The sequence below is a fragment of the Phyllostomus discolor genome, chromosome 12, assembly GCF_004126475.2.
Source record: "Phyllostomus discolor isolate MPI-MPIP mPhyDis1 chromosome 12, mPhyDis1.pri.v3, whole genome shotgun sequence".
Classification (NCBI taxonomy): Eukaryota; Metazoa; Chordata; class Mammalia; order Chiroptera; family Phyllostomidae; genus Phyllostomus; species Phyllostomus discolor.
Window position 1 is genome coordinate 43,446,131 of NC_040914.2, and position 20,506 is coordinate 43,466,636.

The window sequence follows — 20,506 nt, forward strand, 5'->3', positions numbered from 1 at the left end:
TCTCACCCCCCAGCGTCCCCCCTCCCACGCCTGCCCCGACCCCTCGTTCTCCTACACGACCACCACCTTGTCCTGGTCCCCGGCCACGCTGCCTCGCCGCCCACAGCCCCGGGACTGGCCCCGTGGACACAGCTGACCCTCGGAGAGCCCGGCTGTAACCAGCAGCATCTTATTGACGGTCCTGGAGGCGGAACTCGGGGCGGGGCCATCAGACTCTTTGGCTCACCTGCTCCCTCTGCCGGAGGCGAGCCGGGGAGTGAGGCAGGTGGCAGCGGGCGCTGGAGCCGACAGGTGTCTGGCTGATGATGGTCTCCCGCCCGGGAAAGCGTGAAGCTGAGGGAACGTGCACAGCACAGGTTCTCAGCTCGTAGGTGTGTGAGCTCGTGAAGAGCGTATCGGTTTTCTGTGGCCACCGTCACAAGCTCAGAGGCTCAAAGCACCAGTTTACCCCCTTACCTTTGTGTGGGTCCGCGGTCCAACTCCTGTAGCTCTGGGCTGACACCAAGGAGTGGGCGGGGCTGCGGGCCCTCCTGCGGGCTCCGGGGGAGGAGCGTTTTTCCGCCCTCTCCCGCGTGCAGGGGGCGCCCCCGGCGCTCGGCCCCTTCCTCTGTCCTCGCAGCAGCCGGCAGCCTCGCGTCTCCCTGGCTCTTCCTCCGCCGCGTCCCGCGCTGACCCCGGCCGGGGCAGGCCCTGTGCCTCTGAGAACTCGCGTGGTCAGACTGGGCTGGCCCCAGGGTAGGCCGGGAGGATGCTCTCCCCCTCTGACGGTCTGCAACCGCGATCGCACGGGCACAGGCCCTTCTGCCGGGGGCGGCGGCACAGCCCCGGGTCTGGGGATGCGGAGGACGCGGGCGTCTCTGAGCGGCCACCGTCCTGTGTGGCACGGGGGGGGGGGGGCTGTTCCAGTGCACACTGCGGGGCCCGGACTGCGAGTCCCGATCCAGGAGGGTTTTCTGAGATGGGCTGACACCACCCCCCCCCCCGGGAGCGCGGAGCCCGCTGGGCTGCGAAACGCCCTGAGAACAGCTCGGTTACGCACGAGCCAGGCAGCGCACCAAGGGGCCGGGGGGGGGGGGGGGGGGGCAGGGGCGAGGGAGGCGGGGGAGCTCAGGGTCACTGCGGGCTCCTCCCGAGGTGTGGGCCCTGGAGCCGAGGTCTCGCACAAGGTCTTCGGGGTGCCCTGAGGTCGCCCCAGCTCCAGCCCCACTATTGGCCGCCTGTGAGAGCCCCACTGGAGGGCGGCAGACATACCCCCATCGCAGGACCACCTGCAACCCCGCGTCTCTCCTCTCCACAGCAACGTCACAGATCTGTGGGAAACATCTCCGTCTTTGGACTTCTGTGTTCCCGGGGCCTGGGCACAACTGTGCATGTGAGGCCCTGGCTGGCGTAGCTCAGTGGATTGAGCGCGGGCTTCGAACCAAAGCGTCGCAGGTTCGATTCCCAGTCAGGGCACATGCCTGGGTTGCAGGCCACGGCCCCCAGCAACTGCACATTGATGTTTCTCTCTCTCTCTCTTTCTCCCTCTCTTCCCTCTCTAGAGATGAATAAATAAAATCTTAAAAAAAAAAAAAAAAAAGAAAAAGAAGCATGCGAGAAGGCCTCTGGGCACGGCTGACTTAAATCCTAAGGGCGAAGGCGGGTGGGGCAGGGAAAGGACTGCAGGCCCGGGAAGGGCAGGAGCCGGAGGAGCACAGAGAGAGGAGACGGCCGGGCAGGAGTGGTCTGGGCAGCTGCCTGGCGTGGCCTCACGGGGGAGATGGGGCTGCAACCTGACCTGCCCCAAGCTTTAGGGAGAGACCTCCGGTGCTTTACACAAGAAGAGCCCGAAGACGGGGCGAGGGGTGGGGGGGCGTGGATCCTGGAGGGAGAAGAAGACGGGAGGAGGAGGGTGGGGACGGGACGGTGCTGGCGGGAAGGGAACCCGGTAGCCAGAGTGAGAGGCACAAGGCTGTGGGACTGACTCACCCGAGCACAAAGTGGGTCAGATCCCCCTCCACCCAAACCCGAGCCGCTACACGGGGCGGCTGCTGACGGGGCCCAGGGCAGCCCCACGGGGAGCTCTGCAGCGTGGGGGCGTCTGAGCGGTTCCTGCTCCCCGGAGCAGGCGAGTGGAGAGGACTAGTCCGGCCAGGGCCAGGGCAGGACGGGGAGACATCTCAGCAGACGGGAAGCCCCCGCCCCCTGGCACCTTGGGGATACGTGAGCTCCCCAGAACCTTTGAAGACTCGCGTCTGGGGAAAGGAGGGTCCCAGGATCGACTGAGACCCGCTTGCATGCGCCTGGGAGAGCAGGACTCGGCACAGACTTGAACTTGAATGAAGGGAAGATAGGGAAGACCGTATTTCTTCCTCTCGTGTGCAGCGGGTTGGGGTTCGCACCTCCCACACGTGTTTGGGGAAAGCTGGCTCTCTGCCCAGCACAGACTCTGCCATGCAAATAACCTGGAGAGCTCTCTTCTGGGGGAAGGGGCCTCCGAGATGAGCTTCTCTCTCGAGAGCCAGGAACACAGACACACACTCTCCCCGCCTTCTGCGTGGAAGACGGGCCCGCAGGAGACAAATGCCTCTTGGGCTGAGAACAGTTGTGGTGTCGGCCCCAAGGAGACAGAATGTGAGTAGCTGAGGGGCAGGTGTCCCCTACGCTTACCTGAGCACGGGGCTGCCCCAGGGCAGGGGTCAGGGATTGTGCGTACTCAAAACCCCGCGTCCTGCTCCCAGGGCCCGGCACCGGCACCTGCACGGCCAGCCGGGGAGCACCAACCTGCCCTTGGGGCGGCCAGGAGCTTTCCTGACATCTTCTTAAGACACAAAGGCTTCTGAAAGGTTTTTGTGGGCTTAAAAAGAGACCAAACATGTTACCGAACCATGTATTTCAACATAAACAATGGTTACAACAAAACCAGGTGAAATTCACAAAGGTATACAAGGCTTTCAAGGAAAAAAAATTTTTCCCCCTTAAATATAAAAAGAGAATTTGCCAAATAACATCCTGCTGAAATACACAAAGCAAAAACTGTAGAAACACGGGAGAAACAAAAAGACAAGAGTCGTGGGAGAGTAACATACTTCCTTTAGTTTTTACTGACTCGAGTAAGTAAAAAAAAATCAAAGGCCCATAATATTATAATTAATAAGATCAAATAAATATATAGAGATTGAATTTTGTTCCCTTCGGAGAATACACCTTCTTTTGCATTTTCCTGGGAATATTTATTAAAATTAACATTGTGTTCGGTCCTGGGAAAACATAAATAAACCCCAAAGTGCAGAAGTGACACAGGCTATACCCTCTGTGACAGCAAGGCAGTAAAACTAGAAATTGACAGCGAATGTTAAAAACAACAACGACAAATATCGAACTGTCCGGAGATGAAAGAGTATAATTTCAAATAACTCTTCAGTAAAAAATAAAGTCAAATCTGAAATCATTTATCACACCACACCTAAAATGAAAGGGGTATGTGTGAAGAAGTATTCAGAGGAAAAGTCGCGGCCTTACAATTCCCAGCACAACAGACTCATTCTGGAGAACCCCGGCAGAGGCGAGGAACGCACGACACCCCACCCACCGTAAGAAACGGGGGTGGGAGATGCAGCAACGTCATGCGGGCGGATGTGACCATCTTAACAGAACCATTATTCGGGGAATCGAAATGGCCAAAACTAACGGACTAGGGAGAAAGTTTGAAGAGACCAATGAGCATGGAAAACAGTGAAAAAAAATTGTCAAAGGTTATTTCCTAAAAAGGCACTAGACTTGGACAATTTTCAATGTGTTATAAAGACTTCAAGGAGCAAAAATCCTAAATATTATTTAAACCATTCCCAGCGCATAGAAAAAAGAGAGTTTCCCAAGTTGTTGTTGCTTTTTAAGGATGTTCACATAAACCAAAGGACAGAGACAGCTGTACGTGTATCTATTAACGTATGAAAAATTCCAAAATAACACGGGCAAACCAAATCCAGAATATTTTCCCATTGTAAAGCTCTTATTTCTACTATACAAGCAATATGTGACCCTTGTAGAAAAATCATAAAATACAGAGAAGGACACAAAAACCTGCCCCAACTGCCCCATCGTGAATAACCACTGTTAACACGGAGTGGAGACGCATGTTAGACAGACGACATTCCGTGACTAAGTCCGGGCTTCCTAAAAATGCAAGGAGGGCTCACCGTGAGCAAATCTAGTGAAGCGAAATGATTTTCTTTATCACTGAAATGAGTTGGCTTAAGTCATGATGAAGAAAAGTCACTTGAGGGTCTTGACAAATGTGGGAAAAGGCATTAATAAAATTCTAACATCATTCCTGATAATACTTTCAGCATACTAGAAAGAGAGGAGTATGAGCTTGGGCTGCGAACCAAAGTGTCGCAGGTTCAGTTCCCAGTCAGGGCACATGCCTGGGTTGCAGGCCATGACCCCCAGCAACTGAACATTGATGTTTCTCTCTCTCTCTCTCTCTCTCTCCCTCCCTCCATTCCCTCTCTAAAAATAAATAAATAAAATCTTTAAAAAAAAAAAGAAAGAAAGGGGTAAAACCTTAACATACAAATTTAAATATTAAGAATATCTACATTAAGAGCCAAATTTATACTTTCGGAGAAACACTGGAGATAATCTCATTAAATAAAAAAAATACATCTAAAGAAGAATGAACAATGGCAGCACAATCATATACGTGCTGTTTCATGTTCTAAAAGTGCTGGTCAAGGAGAGAAGTGAAATAAGATTATTAAAAGTGTGGGAGTGAAATTATCCTCACTAGCCAGAACTATTAGTCTACCCTCCCCCCCAAAAAAGGCAAAAGGATGAACAATAATAATGGAACTAATAGCACAAATGAGAATGCAGTAATTGGCTAGTTATGAAATAAGCACATAGGCAGTTACCAAGTCAAAGAAACTGGTGAACAACCACACGCTACTCTCGGTGCAGAGTTCAGCAGGATGAGGTAGACCGACTATGTGCTGACATAGGAGGAGGCCCAAGGTCTGTTGCCAAGGGAAGCACGCACGTGGCAGGAGGGGCCCAGCGCACCGGCCAAACGATACAACGTGTCTTAGGGAAAAAATGTGCAGAATATGCATCCATTTTTTTATTGTTTATCTCGGGGCAGAGAGATCTGAACCAGGAGGGACTTCTGGTATCTGCATTATGTTTTTTCTTAATGTCTACATTGATACAACTTGTTAAAAATATTTTATGGCAGAAAAACAATGGCGTTTCCTTTTCATTAAAAAAAAAATAGTGGTGTGCCCCATGCAAATGACCAGCACTTGCAGAGCTCACTTATAACACAGTAACCACAGCTGCAGAAACTACCTCTACCTGCCCTGGCTGGGGTGGCTCAGTTGGCTGGAGCGCTGTCCTGCAGCCAGAAGGTTGCAGGTTCGAGTCCCAGTCAGGGCACACGCCTAGGCTGTGGGTTTAATCCCCGGTCTGGGTGTGTAGGAAGGCAACCAACCTGTGCTTCTCCCTCAGATGGATGTTTCTCTCTGTCCCTTCCCCTCTCTCTAAAAGCAGTGAAAAAATGTCCTTGGGTGATAAATTTAAAAAAAAATTTTTTTTTAATTACTTACACTAGAAAATATACATGGAAGAATATAATGCTTCATACATTCACTGAAATAAAAGGTTAAATATTATAAAGATATTCATTTTCTCTATAGTAACCTATACATTTTAAACAATCCTATTTCCAATTCTAAACATTATAAAGTGATGTTTAGAACTTAGAATTTAAAAAATAGCACATTCCCTTCAGAAATATTAATTATACAAAAACTGAAGGAAATTTTTAAAAATATTTTATTTATTTACTTTTAGAGAGGGAAGGGAGGCAGAGAGAGAGAGAGGAGAGAGAAACATCAATGTGTTGTTGCTGGGGGCCACGGCCTGCAACCCAATCATGTGCACTGACTGGGAATCGAACCTGTGACGCTTTGGTTCGCAGCCTGAGCTCAATCCACTGAGCTACGCCAGGCAGGGCGGAAATTTTTGAAAAAGTGTAGTTAGCCGGGACGTGTAGTCTGAATGCGCGTGGCAGACCACAATAGAAGTGCATGGAAGGTGACACAGAAACCAGTATCGAGTGAAAATGGGATTTCCCGTCAGTGGAGAAAGACTACATTTCCAGGGGAAAACTGACGTTGGGGCAATTTAGAGAATAAATTTCAGATGAATCACAGGTTTAATTGCTTAAAAAGCAAAACAAAACAAAACAGTAGAAGTGCAAGAATAAGATCCTGGTGACTAATTATACAATCTTGGAATTAGGCTCAGAAAGATCTTCATAAGCATGACAGCAAAGGTAAAAACCAAAAAGGAAAAAGACACATTTGACTAGAAAGTTTTTTCAATGTCGGAACATTTTTCTAAAGCCATACATACAACTTGTTTTTATTTTTACAACATTCATGGAGGGGGAAAAAAGCCCTCACAGAAATCCACGAGACAGTTAAACACCTCATGAGAAAATCGGCCAGAGGAGATGAACAGGTACACCGTGCAAGGATGTCCTCCGTTTGCTAGTGAGGGTCTCGCTCTAATGACGACATGCATGTGAAAACCAGCCCCCAGCCGCACGGCGACTCCAGTGTTAAAGAGGGGGCAAGACATTCTCACGCCCTGCTGGTGGGAGTGTGATTTGGTGTCATCATCCTGGAAGGCATTTGGAGGCAATATTATATGTTAAAAGTCGTAAAAATGTGCATATCTCTGTGTTGTTAGTCAGGGCGGGCGACCTTATGCTGCGGGGACAAGGTAACCCTGGGGTCCCAGTGGTGTCACACTGAAAGCTGCTCTGTCTTTTTTTTTAAAGATTTTATTTATTTATTTTTAGAGAGGGAAGGGAGGGAGATAGAGAGAGAAACATCAATGTGCGGTTGCTGGGGGTCATGGCCTGCAACCCAGGCATGTGCCCTGACTGGGAATCGAACCTGCGACACTTTGGTTCTCATCCCGAGCTCAATCCACTGAGCTATACCAGCCAGGGCTAAAGGCTACTCTGTTTTCACACCACACGTCCCTGCCGGTGGGCAGGTGGGGGATTGTGGGGGGCAGGGGGCTGCTCCACGGAGTCCCTCAGGCACCTGGGCTGACAGAGGCTCTGCCCTGGGGACCCCAGCATTTGCGGGGGGAACGGGGACTGGAGAACTGCACGTGGGCGTGTCCCAGTCACAGCCACAGCCTGCAAGTGCCACGCGTCACTCTGCTCAGGTTCGTTGGCCAGAAGTAGTCACGAGACCCCGAGGGACTCTAGGGGCGGGGCAGTGGAGTCACCTGCGTGCACGGGAAGGAGCGGAGGAGACAGGGCACCTGGGCTGCCCACCACACCTCTGAGGCGGCGAGTCCGGTGGTAGAAAAACTTCCCAAGTAAATATTCTGAAAAGGTCGCAAAGGTGCCAGAAGAAAGGACTTCATGTTACCCTGGACCACGACAGTAAAAAACTGGAAATGACCCAAATATCCACGGTACAGCCTCCAGAGGTGTTACAAAGGATGAAATTACGTATTTACCGACATAGAAATATATTCACAATGTAGCGCCAGAAAGAAAAAACGCAAGTTATAAAACAGTACGTACAATGTATTTCGTGAAGACGGAACAACACAAACACAGAGGCACGGAAAAGGGGTCGGAAAAGGTAGACACCAAAATGTTAACAGTGGTTATAATCCCATGGTGTGAAACGGTGATTTTTTCTTTTCACTCATCTTTAAAAAAAAGTAAGTTTCTGTAAAAAAAAAGTGTGTATCATTTTTGTACCAAAAAGTCACTTAAAAAAGGGAAAAAAACCAACCTGGTACTCTTGGGGAAGTCCACCTCACCCTAGTCATTCAGTCCTCACATCTGATGCGAGCAATGCCCGGTTGCCTGCCCGGTCACAAGACACTGCTGCCACAATGTATTTAGGCAGGACTGTGCATTCAGACAGCAACACATTCCCCACGGCTGCAAACCTCGGACCTGTCTGTCCAGCATCTGCCGAGACACCCCACGGTCTGGGCTCCACAGGGCTTCTGGGGCGCACCAGGCCGGGGCGGCCCGGGGGGCCGCGCCTCACAGGGCTCCGAATCATCAAAGAGGGTAGGGCGCCGCACGGTTCCACTCGGAACGACAGAGCCACGGACGCCTCTCACCAACGGATTCCACAACGAGTAACATCACCACCAGGATTATTAAAGACGGCTCTTAGCTAGGCATATTTTTAATGGAAAATATCGTTTCTTCTACTGGTCCTGCTACCTCCTCCCCAACACACACACACACACACACACACACTCACACACTCTCTCTCTCTCTCTCTCTCTCTCCTAGCCTGGCTGGCCTCTAGGGAGGAACTAGAACACCCGTATCCTTGAGACAGGTGTGTGGGAAGGATGTGTAAGTGACACGCATTTCCACACAGGATTCCCCTGCATGCTGTCACCCCCACTGTCCCCAGAAGATACACTATTTCTTTGGGGGAAACCATGGCATCAGAAATTACAATCCTTTTACACCTTTTACATGCATATCACTTAAAAATAGATACGGACATTAATTTGCAAGCTTCTAGTTTAAACCAGAAGCACATCGGTGCTTTGAAATTCAGTGACATTTCACATGGACAAAAGAATCAACTCTCAGAAGAACAGATGGTACAAACAACCCGCTTTCGGTGATTAGCGAACAGCGGTGGCTGGCTCCCTCTTAAAGCAAAGCGTCTTTCGGGGGCCTGTTCTAAGTCACACCACGGCTGCATTCCTTCTGAGAGTGAACCTGCCCCACGGGGGTGGGGGTGGGGGTGGGGCCCTGTGCCGTCCCAGTGGTTGGCTTTAGAGAAGAGCAGACTTTTCTATGGAGAGGACCCTTTATCACCAAGAGGCTGATGGCGATGCTTCTGGGCCGCCCATGAGCTATATTCTGTCCCAGCCTTGACTTGATGCCCTGTCACAGCACTACACACCAGTCATGGGGCGGCAAACCACCCTCCTACGGGCTGTGCCCGTGCCTGCCTGAGCCTAGGGAAGTCCCCGAGGAGGCTGCCGGTTGGGGGCCAGCCGCTTGCTGTGGACAGTCCTGGGGTTGGGCAGGTTCCCTCCACCCTGCTGTAACCACTGAGTTGCCAGCTGCTCCCTGCACAGGGCTGGCTCCTGTCTGAGAAGGGAGTGGGCAGTCAACAGCGACCCCCCTCTCCCACCAGCCAGGACTCCGTTTGCTGCTCTGTGGCCTCAGGGCCTCCCACAAGCCAAACAAAGCGCTGCCTCCACTGAGACCACCCACACAGAACGCAAAATGAGTCTGTCCCACCTCCGGCCTCGGAGATCACAGACATTGTATCAATCAACGAGTTCTCTGCAAAACCAGATCCTTCAGCTCCAACCCACTCCTTTGTAAATCGTCATCGGCTGTGGGCATGCGCTGAAATAGTGTAGCTGCAGCGTGTGCTCTCATCAGAACACAAGGGAATTTCTTTCCTTGGCCCCCGAGAGCCACCGGTGAGAGCACAGCAGCAGGGCTCAGAGAAGGGCACTGGACCGAGGTCCCGGACACCTGGGTGCGGAGCGTGAGGCTGCTCGCCCCCCAGTGACCCTGGGCCGGCCACTTCCTTTCTCTGCCTCCTGTCTGCAGAACAGGGGTAACGATCTCTGGGCAGCCCTTGCACCCGCTGAGGCCCGACGTGCTGCGTGCAGGCGAGTGTGGAGGGGGTGCATTAAACCATGCACATTTCAGGTTTTGTGGGGACGCTGGCTTTCTCTCCCTGAAGTCCTGTCCCAACCTGTCTCTTGGGTGTTTCCCGCTCCCTGGACACTGGGAAGAGTCCATCTTTGCACACCTCTCCCAACTTTGCTATGCACCCAGCTGGGTCTTCACTGGGACAGAAGTTATTCTTGAGTTATTCTTTATTCATTATGAATAAAGGGCTTCAAGTTTTACCTTGCCTCCTTTGGGCCCCAGCTTTCGAGGGTGCAGAAAGCCAGCTAATCTAATCTCAAAGACGTCAAGGTCAGGAGAGTCACTTGCTAATGGAAACGCAGCCCTGGTCCTACATCCTCCAGCCACACCGCTCCGCTGGGTGCATGTGAGTAAAGGTTCCTGTCCTGCCTGCACCGGGCCTAGGACGGTGACAAGTAAAGGACACCAGTGCTGGGACCGGACACGGCCGCCCTCGTGGACGAGGGCATGGGCGGCTGGCTCAGGTGGAAACCCGGCCGCGTCCTGCAGGTCTTTCTCATCACACCGGGCCCACCGCCCGGGCCGAGACAGGGGCTGTCGGACAGGGTCAGTCTCTCGATGGACTGTCCCGCTCATTTTTCTCAACGGAAAGTAAGTGACGGAACATCAAGGCCTCTGGAGGAAAGCGGAGGAACGCCGAGTGCAGAGCTCCGTGAGGCCGGGCCGTGCTGAACCCACCGCCCGCCCCGTCGGAGGAGCCCGGCTGCTCCCAGCCCGGGGGCTGCCACACAGTCAGAGCCGGTGAGCCGCGCCGCAGGGGACTTACGCTCCTCACCCGCAGCCTCCTCTGCGCTGACCAAATGCTGCAGGGGTCAGGGGCACGCGGGGACGGGGGCGGGACGCCGCAGCCCCGTGGTCACAGCCCTGTCACTTCCGGTGTTTCCCACAGTCACCGCTAGGGGGCACACGTGGCTGTAGCCGCTCCACCTCCCCACGAATACGCCGCCTGAGCAGGCTCCTGCCACTTGAGTTGGCTCCTTCGTGGGGAACAAGCCACCTGACAGGGGTGGGGGGCATCAGGGGACCCGCGCTGAGGTTTTGGGCTCCAGATCTCCTGGGCAGCCGTGTGCCCAGTCCGCTGACAGGTGAACCGGCCTGGCCTAAGAAGCCCTTCTATCCCACTGCCGGGACGCTGGCCCAGCGCAGGGGCAGCTGACTCCCCAGTCTCCCGGCCCAGCCAGCAGGGGGCAGCCCCCAGCTGCCAAGGAGCCACCGGAGCTCTGGGGGGGGGGGGGGGAGGGGCGGGGCCAGCAGCCGCCCCTCAATCACCAGGGCTGACCACACTCTGCGCCTCCTGGGCGCCGTGCGCTCCGCGGAGCCACCCACTCCGCCTGCGGGGTCTCCCCTTGAGGGCCTCAGTGCTCCCCAGCCGTCCTTCCTCCCCTAGCCCAAACGAGACGCCCCTGCTCAGAGGGTGTCCGCTACAGGAAGCAGCGCAGCAGGACTTGTGAAGTCCCCTCGCGGCCCAGGTCTCGTCTGTGGGTACCCCGCCCTCCCTCAGGCTGTTTATCCCACACCCAAACTCAGCAGGGAGAAACTCTACCCGCCCGAGAGCATCCTCCCAGAAGGAGGAGTTCTCAGAGAGGGTAAGGAGGCACCAGGCCCCCTCTCCTGAAGGCGTGCAGAAGAGCTTATGGCCAGGGATGCCAACCACTGTGCCAGGCTCAAGGCGGTCCGTCCCCAAGAAGGACGCCAGCGGCACCCGACGCCCACAGAGAAACTCGGTGAGGGGCAAGCTGTGTGGCCCCCGTCCCTTCCTCAGCTGGAGCCGAGAGAGACGGAGGCAGCCCTGGGCGAAACCCCTCTGTCGCCAAGGCCCAGGCCTCGCTACTGAGCTGAGGCTCCCTCGGGAGCTGGTGTGACTTCTGTCAGCTGTCCACACCCAATAGCGGACCCCCCCCAGGCCCCAGCCTCCGGCAGCCCCATCATGCCAGGGACAGCCTGGGGGCCTGGGATCCCCAGGCTACTGCTTCCCGGGACTGGGGAGGAAAGGCGGTCCCAGTGTCACAGCCCCGGGGTGTGTGTGTGTGTGCACGCACGTGCATGCGGGGTGGTCACACCAGCTCCTGCTGTCTCCCCTGCCACCCTCCCTGCCACAGGGCCACCGAGCCAGACCACGGGTTTGACCACACAAGTACACTCATGCCTCGCAATGACCCAGAACACCAAGATGCCGATCTGTTCAACAGGGACTCTGCTAGGGTTTGATTGAAACACTAAATTCTGCTCACATGTTTAATTGAACAAATATTTATTAAGCACCTACTTTGTGCCAGGCACTGTGCTAGGCATCCTCACTGCGTGCTGCTCCCACAGCACAGCAGTCTGCTCAGACATTAAAACCACGGAAAGGCCCATTGTCGCAACCTTACAAACTGGGGGCGGGGCCAGAGGGGTAGGGTGGGTGCAGGCAGACCCCGGGCCAGGAGGTGCACCCACCAGAACCTTGTCTTCTTCCTTCCTCCGGACGCGTCTGCTGAGAAACGGCTTTAAAGCATCCGGATGCTTAACTGAGAAGGAGTTTTCTATCTCCACACCCCACGAGGGCGCCTGGTGGACATTCAAATACTCTGAATGTTATTTAAAAAAAAAAAAAAAAGGGAGGTGTGAAGGACATTCACATTTGTCTTAGAAAACTAATTTCAGTTCGTATGGTTGCCACACGGTTAGGAAAGATAGCAACGTCCCTGCCCGGACTGCGCGGACGTTGAAGGTAGACCAAGTTCTGGGTTCCTGAGTCAGCATCTGCCTGCGCCCACACAGTCTCGGAAGGCCGGAGACGCGAGAGATTCCTGTTCCCGGGACGCGCGAGAAACGCGGCCCACGGCGCCCGCACGCCCGGGCGCAGTGCGCGCGGGAGGACGCCCTTGCCCAGCTGCCTCTCACACACACACCTGGGACTCCCCCCCCCACCCGGGGGCGGGGGGAGGCCCAGGCTGGCCGCCCCTAGTTGTCGGTGCCCAGCTTGGAGAGGCCCCTGCGGAAGTCGTGCAGGTCGTCGATCTTCCCGTCCAGCACCTCCAGGAAGCTCTTCAGCTCCACCTTCAGGTGGCGCTGTCGATACCTACTCTCCTCAATGTCCGTCTTCAGCGAACGCACTTTGTCCTCCAGGTTCTGATTGTCTCTCTCGGCCGCCTGGAGCAACACAGAAGGGAGATGAGCCTGGAGAACAGTGTCCGTCCGCTGAGGCCCGCTCTGGCCACGCCCCCCACCGCGGGCGGCTTCCCCGGGGGCGGGGTAGTCCCCCAGCACACAAGGCAAGGGGCATTTCTGCCGGCCCATCTGTCCTGCCTGTCCCCCCGGCAGAAGTGCCAACAAGACGCAGTGCACGATGGCCAACATCTGGCCTGAAAGATGACATTCGTGCGTGGAACACAGAACGCGGAGGCCTGCCCGGGAGCCCGGTGCTGACGGGCCTCCTGACACGTGCCCAGCAGAGAAAATCTGAAACCCCAGCACAAGGCACTTTCCGCCCCAGTCCCCGCATGGTCAGCAGAGGCCCGCCCAGGTCCGTCCTGATGACCCTGACCCGCTGCTGACCCTGGGCTTGTGTGCTTGGATGAAGGGCTCCTGGAGGGAGGGGACCCCGGGAGGTAAAGGAGATTAAAAACCTCCTTTTGTGGGTCAAAATCTGAGGCCAGTTTCGGGGGTGGGGGTGGGGAATCTGCCTTCAGGTCACGTGCAAGGTCACTGGCTGGGGAGTGGCGAGGTCAAACAGCACCCAGGTGGCATGCCCTCAGCCCTTCCTCCTGCCCCCAGGCCCCACCGCCCCTGGGGCTCTGCAGGAGCTTCTGTGGACCGGAAACAGTCAGCCGCACCGTGCTCAAGGCGCAGGGCCCCTTCGCGCAAGTGGAAAAACCGAAAGACCGATGCCACTGAGCCTGCGCCGGCGGGCGGAGGTGGCGTCTGGTGCGCAGTCACCGCGGCGCAGGAGGGGCGGGGCCTCGGAGGAAAGAAGAGCAGAACACACGCCTTCCCGCCTGCGCTCCCCCCCCTCGTACCTCTAGCTTTTCAGAGACGTATTCACACTCGGACATGAGCTGAGGTATGATTTCACTCTGCTTTCGGAGGTCTTTCAACTCCTACAGGAGACAGGAATTTGAAGAAGAAGGCAAAAACGAGTCAGATGCAATGTGTTCTGGAAAATCCTCCAGCTGGCGCACACAGGACCGGAAGCAGCTTCTGGAACCTGCCCTGTCTGCACAAGTAGCAACGGAGTGGCGTTAACACTGAACACGCATCAGACGCGCTGAGGGCTGAGCGCGCTGCGCGCATCACCGCTCGAGGCCCGCACGCCACCCTGGCGGACGGCGGTTCCTGCGGTCCCTGCCTTGTCAAGGGGAAGCTGAGGCTGAGCGAGGCTGGGAAAGGTGCTCAAGCCTCCGCTCCCGGGAAAAATAAATGCCTGCGTTAATTTGACAGCAGAGTTCAACTTCTGATGACGGATCATTTAAAGAAAGTTTCCAGTTCGATTCCCAGTCAGGGCACATGCCTGGGTTGCACGCCATGACCCCCAGCAACCACACATTGATGTTTCTCCTCTCTGTCTCTCTTCCTCCCTTCCCTCTCTAAAATAAATAAATAAATAAAATCTTTTTAAAAAAGAAATACTTTTTAAAAAAGTTTCCAAGCGTTTGGTACAATGTTCAACCCCCCTCCCCCCTCGGCTTCCCGGTGGATGTGTGTCCGACCACATAACACAGCGAGGAGGCCGCCGACTCGGGAGTGTTTGTGACTCTGACGTGACCCTGGGCTCTGTCTCTGTGCTGACATCCAGGCAGCTGCTGGGGCCAGTCACACGCCCACAGTCCTCAGGCAGAGGTCACCCCGCCGTCGCACGCGGAGGGGCGCGGAGCGCGGGACGCGGAGGGGCACCGCCGGAGCGCGGGGACTCACCGTCTCCTTTTCCCGGAGCTCCGACTGCAGCTCCTCGATCCGGATCTTCAGCTGCGTGTTCTTCTCCTTCTCCCTGTTGATCTCGCTGCACTGCTCCTCCAGCTCGTCGATCTTGGGTAAACATCACACGTTAAGCGGGGACGCCCAGTTTACTCTTGTGCATGAACAAGAGATCGCCGATGCAGCGCTGTTTATGCTTTCCTTTAAAGTAAACCAACTAGCCCGCGTCTGTGTCTTGGCGCGGCCACCAGGGGGCTGCAGGCCCGGCCGGCAGGAGACGCCTCACTCCCTTCCGGCGGAGCCACAAAACCCAGCTGTCAGAGGCTCTGGGCCCTTGGCTCCTCTCACGGCCACAGGGCAGATGTCCCTGTGAACCTGCCTCCTTCTCCCCAGAAGAGTCTCATTTTAATCACACCCTGAATCATGCTGTTTCAAGGGTTTGAAACAGCAGGGCAGGCAACAGAGCACTGCGGGACCGTGGCCACCACGCGGGACGTAGTGGCATTTCAAACGATGCGAATCGAGATGACCTTTCCCTGCTGATGCCCCGGAGCCCGGCCTGCAGGCCTCTCCCTGGGGGGTGCAGACGTGCCGGCTGAGTCCTCCCCGGCCTGACCTCCCAGAAGAAAGGCCAAGGCTGAGGAGACCCCTGGCCCTGCCATCTGACGGTGAGTGTTTCGGGGGACCGAAGTGTGTGCGTGGAGTCGGCAGGAGTGGAGCCCGTGTGTGACACAGAAGTGCCACGTTGGTGGGGTCCCCACAGTGACAGCAGTCCTCGGGGTGACTGCACGGGTGAGGGGACCTGTACCCATCCTCGGGGTGTGAACCCCGGCAAGGAGCTGCTGGCGCTGCCTCAGCTCCGGACATGAGGACCCGGGGCTGCCCCTCAGGGAGGCTGATGTGCCTCTGGGGGGGGCACTTCCTCCTCTCCCTGGCCCTGCTCTCTGGTTCCCACCCTTGAGCGCCAATCAGCTCTGCTTGGGCAAAGAAAGAAAGGGCCATCAATCCCTGTGGCAGGCGGATCAGCCGGCCCCGGAAGGGAGCCTGCAGCGTCAGCACCTGGCCGCGTGCCCCTGGCTGTCAGCACTTTGGGCACTGAAACGAAAAAGTGACACCAGGCAGTTTTCTGTGCCATCTGCACCAAGCAGGGTCGCAAGAGTCGCGGTGACCTCCGGTGGCCCCGCCCAGCCAGGTGGGCAGGTCGCAGGGTGGGGGCTGGGAGCGACACCAATGTCAGTGTGGTGTGTGCGCCCGATTTCCTGCCCTTACCAACGGGACTGTGTTCATGGCACGTGGGGTAAACGTGCTGACCATTAAAACACGGTCAGCGCAGCGACCTCGGGGCGTTCTCAAGCCTCCCCGAACCGCCTCACCGACTCAGCCCACACACAAGGACCCTGCGTGACTGTGGGGAAGGCTGCGGGGAACTCCAGCCTAATGGCTCGTGTGTCAGGAGAGGAGCGGAGAGCAGCGGGCGTGGCACATCGGCCGGCACCCGCCCACCTCCCGCTCCGAGGGCCGGGTTCCTTCTCTCCCCTCCACAGTCACATCTTCGGAAACAGGGATTCGTGCGAAGGGGTCTCGGAGCAAACGCCCCTCCCCATTTCCCGAATCTGTTTTCTTCACTCACCCCCTGGATCCCCGTCCCCCACCTCGGATCTCACTGGACCACAGAAAATGCCTTGGACCGGCCACCCCCCAGAAGTGGCCGACCCCCAACAGGGGGCAGCAGAGGGCGCTGTCTGCAAGGGGCGCTGCTGCCGTCTCCCGCTTCTCCCTCCTTTGCGACGGGAATTACAGAAGTCGGCTCAAGAACAGTAGCAAGTCAGTTACCTCTCGAGAGGGAGGGAGGGAGGTCCGAAGGGGAAGGGTGGCAAGTCTGTCTCCCGTCGGTGGGGATGACGGCAGAGTGGGGGGTGGGGGACAGAAGGGGCCTGGCCGCCCCGCCCCTCCCGCCCCCGCCCCTGCCGGCGGCCCCACCCCCCCGCAGCCCCCGCGGAACCCACCCTGTGCCGCAGCCGGTCGTTCTCGTCGCGGCAGATGGAGAACTGCCGCTTCCACTGCTCCACGCTGGTGGCGGACTCCTGCAGCGCCGTCGTCAGCCGCGCGTTGCTCTCCCGCAGGCTCTGCAGCTCGATCTCCCATTTCTTCACGTTGGCGGCGCTGCGGGGCACAGGCCGGACGGGGACTGGTGACCGGGACGGCGCGGGCCGTCCGTCCCCCCGCCACCCCCTCTCCCACCCGCGGGCTGGCTGGGCAAGCCAGTGCCATGAGGGGCTGGCCTCTGTCTTTCGTGCAAACCCGTCACCTCGCCAGGCTATTTTCTCAAGGAATCGTTTCAGAAAAAAAAAACAGGATTCTTAGAAAGAGAAGGAAGAGCTGGGAAGGAGGCTGCAGGGTGAAGACTCCCCCTGCCCACTCCCGGCCCGGCCCTGACTCTGCAGGCGACCCCTTCCTTCCCGGAACGGGCCTCACAGGGCAGCGGCTCTGGGGTGCCCGGCCCACCGTGGGGCCCGCCCAGAACCTCAGGGGAAGCTCCCACACCCTCTGGACAAGGTCCTGCCCCCCGATCTCAGAGCCCGAGGACCCCGGGTTTCACCAACAGGTGACCGAGGGTGGTCCCACTGTTGCTGGCACCTCCGCAGAGCCTCTGAGGGAATCCAGGCTTGGGACTCGAGGAGACAGCGACGGCCCCCCCACCGAGGGCAGCCCCAGGGTTCTCCCCACAGGCCTGAGGGGCCCTCCACAGTGCCGCCAAAAAACACCCGTGGTTCTCTCTGATCTTATGTGCTCGGTGCAGGCGCTTTTAAAAACACACAGACTGGAGCCCAGAGCCCTTTGCTCCGGAGGCTCCAGGAGCTTCCGTGTGCCGGCCATGACCGGAGGGGCGGGCCGAGCCTGCCCCGGGGGCTGCCCCAGAACTCGGCCTGGCTGAGGACAGCTCTGCTTCTGGAGGCTTTTTGCAAAAGTAAATACAGCTGTATCGGAACAATCTGCGATATCTTTCATCCCACGGCCTCAACGACCTGGGAACACGACAGGAAAATATATACTTTTGGTCTCAGATAATACAGATAGAAAAAAACCAGAAAGGATTGTTATCTGATTAATTTCGGGACTGGTGCATGAGAACTTGAGCTGATCTTGGGAAATGGCTTCACCCCCGCCCCCCCATTCCTATAATTCACTTCTCCATTAAATTGGGATTTCAAAACATTTATTTTTAGGGCTGAAACGTTTTTCATTCAGGCAGCTCGCTGCGACTTAAAACGACCAAAAATAGTCCTGAAATTGCCTGATGAGTAAGAAAAGAGACTGGCCACTGTTCTGTCCTTCGAAATGCCTGACAAAACCCACAATCCAAATACGGTGGCTGGGTCTAAGTAAGGGTCATGGTGCTTTCCGGAACCCCAGGCCAGGTCACAGGAATTATGCTGCAGAGACGGCCAGGCCTGCTGAGCTGAGACGTGGGCGCCACCCCACTGCGTGTGCTGGGCCGCCAGACGGAGCACAGCATGGGCCTGCCGGCCTCCTCCAGCCGGGAGGCAGGCCGGTCCCTCCTAGTTCCCCGAGGCGCTGCCCCGCTGGGCAGGACGGGGTCTGCAGGGACGCACAGGGCGTGGGGAAGCCGCACCTGGGTTCTCAGCCCCCTCACCTCTGGGTCAAGGCAATCTTCAGCTTGTTGTTCTCGGACTTAAGGTGTGTGTCGGCCGGGCTCGCGTGGGAGGCCTTCTCGTCGTCCGTCCCGTTGACGCTGGACGCCTGCGGGGAGATGGGGTCTCACAGCTGGGCTCCTGGGGGTCCTCACGGTGGCGGCGAGGCGGGCACACAGGGACACTGTTTCTGAGTGGGGGAGAACAGCTCCCCTGACCAACACTCAGCAGCGGCCCACACATTGAAGACATCGCAAGTGAAGGACAGGGCCCGGTGGGGGGGGGGCCCACGTGAGCCCCGACATCTGCAGCTCTGGGGCCAGAGCGCACCCGGGGCCATGGCTCAGGCCGCTGCACGCACACCCCTCAGACAAACCTAATGCGCTCGGACAGCCGGTCCCCTTAAACAACACAGACAGAGCCACAGACTAGAAGAAGGGAGAGAGATTTAGAATAAGGAACAAGAAACAGTGAAAGAGGGAAGAGGAAAAGCCTGACGAGCTGACGCAACGTAAAAATCCCGGGGCGGCAGAGAGGAAGGCCCACACGCTCATGGAAAGAACAGGACTCGGGCACGGATGTCGGCTGTCTCCACCACCACTCAGCACTGTCACGAACACTCCGAGATGCTTCTTTAAGAAGGCATCCCACGTGGCGGTGAAGTCTCCTCCAGTCTCAGATGAGATCTCAGCGAGACCTTATTTAGCCTCCAAATAGGCATAGAGGGGAAGGAAGGGACGACGAAGGGGAAGATGCATAAGTTTGACTAAGTTTACATAGCTGCATTGCAAAAAAAAAAAAAATGCCCTGTACAAAACTAAATTGCCGAGCGCGGGCTGGGAACCAAAGTATCCCAGGTTCGATTCCCAGCCAGGGTACATGCTTGGGTTGCAGGCCATAACCCCCAGCAACCGCACATTGATGTTTCTTTCTCTCTCTCTCTATCTCCCTCCCTTCCCTCTCTAAAAATAAGTAAATAAAATCTTAAAAAAAATTAAATTGCCAACAACAACCTGGGGGAATAGCTGCTGCGAAACATTTGCAGATACCAAAGGCGGAATGTGAATACCGTTCCTCTACTGAAAGCCCTCCGGAGAGAGGACGCGTCTGTGAGAGCTGCACACGGAGATACTGACGGGTGACGTCACAGGCTGCCTGCGACTCGCTTTGAACCCAGGGGGAGGGGGAGGGAGGTGCAGAAGGAACAGCGGGCACACATTCCTGACTGTTAAAGCCGGCCTGTGGGTTCACCAGGGCGCGCACTACGGAATTCTGCCTAGCTTTATGTACGTTTAAAAGTAGCCATGTTACAAAATAAAGTGTTTGGCCCTGACTGGTGTGGCTCGGTTGGCTGGGAGTTGTCCCGCAAAGCAGAAGGTCGCTGGTTCGATTCACAGTCCGGGGCACATGCCTGGGTTTCAGGTTCGGTCCGGGTCAGGGCGTGTACGAGAGACAAACATCAGACAAACAACTGATGTTTGTCTCTCTCATCGATGTTTCTCTCCCTCTCTCTCCCCCTCCCATCCCCCCCTCTAAAAATAAACAAAATCTTGTAAAACAATGAAAAATACGCAGTTCTTGGAAATCAACACAAAAAGATTAGCACTCTAATTTTTTAAAAGGGAACGACTATGCAATGGACATTCATAGAAAACAATGCATAGCCCTGCCTGGCGCAGCTCAGTGGATTGAGTGCGGACAGCGAAGCAAAGTGTCACAGGTTCGATTCCCAGTCAGGGTACATTCCTGGGTTGCAGGCCATGACCCCTAGCAACCGCACATTGATGTTTTTCTCTCTCTCTCTTTCTCCCTCCCTTCCCTCTCTAATAAATAAATAAATAAAATCTTTGTAAAAAGTAAAACAATGCATAAATCAATTAAGAAATACACAATGAAAAGGGCCAATAAAATACATTTTTCTTCTGTCAAATCAACGAAATTGTGCTGGCGAGGGTGTGGGATGAAAGAGCGCCCCCCTTCCTGCTGGTGGGAGTCAGAACTGCACGTTTCTGCTGGGTAAGTCTGCAGAGTTCATCGGAAGCTTTGAAAATATCCGTACTCTTAACTGAAAACGTCCACCTCGAGAGCCTCCCTGCACAGAGATGCGCGAGAATGCTCATCACAGTGTTACTCCCAGTGACAAAGCGTCAGAGACCACACAGACGGCCCGCATCCCAGGATGCGGAGGGGGTACGTTCTGACACACACACAAACACTCGGGACACGGTCT

At 56.0% G+C, this 20,506-nt stretch overlaps 1 protein-coding gene across 2 annotated transcripts in view; it reads right to left on the reverse strand.

Annotated features, from left to right (window-relative positions):
- HOMER2 (homer scaffold protein 2) overlaps positions 1–20,506 on the reverse strand; it is an 85,637-nt gene that overhangs the window by 15,280 nt on the left and 49,851 nt on the right. Inside the window, exons 5-10 of one of the 2 annotated variants that reach the window (XM_028502238.2) lie at positions 18,279–18,385; positions 16,630–16,786; positions 14,624–14,734; positions 13,729–13,809; positions 12,673–12,862; positions 11,959–12,638 (exon numbers count right to left, since the gene is read on the reverse strand). In XM_028502238.2, the coding sequence (XP_028358039.2) occupies positions 12,674–12,862; positions 13,729–13,809; positions 14,624–14,734; positions 16,630–16,786; positions 18,279–18,385 (645 nt within the window). In that variant the 3' untranslated portion in view covers positions 11,959–12,638; position 12,673. Of the gene's footprint in view, positions 1–11,958; positions 12,639–12,671; positions 12,863–13,728; positions 13,810–14,623; positions 14,735–16,629; positions 16,787–18,278; positions 18,386–20,506 lie in introns of those variants that run through there. The other variant, XM_036013166.1, reaches the window with a different exon arrangement.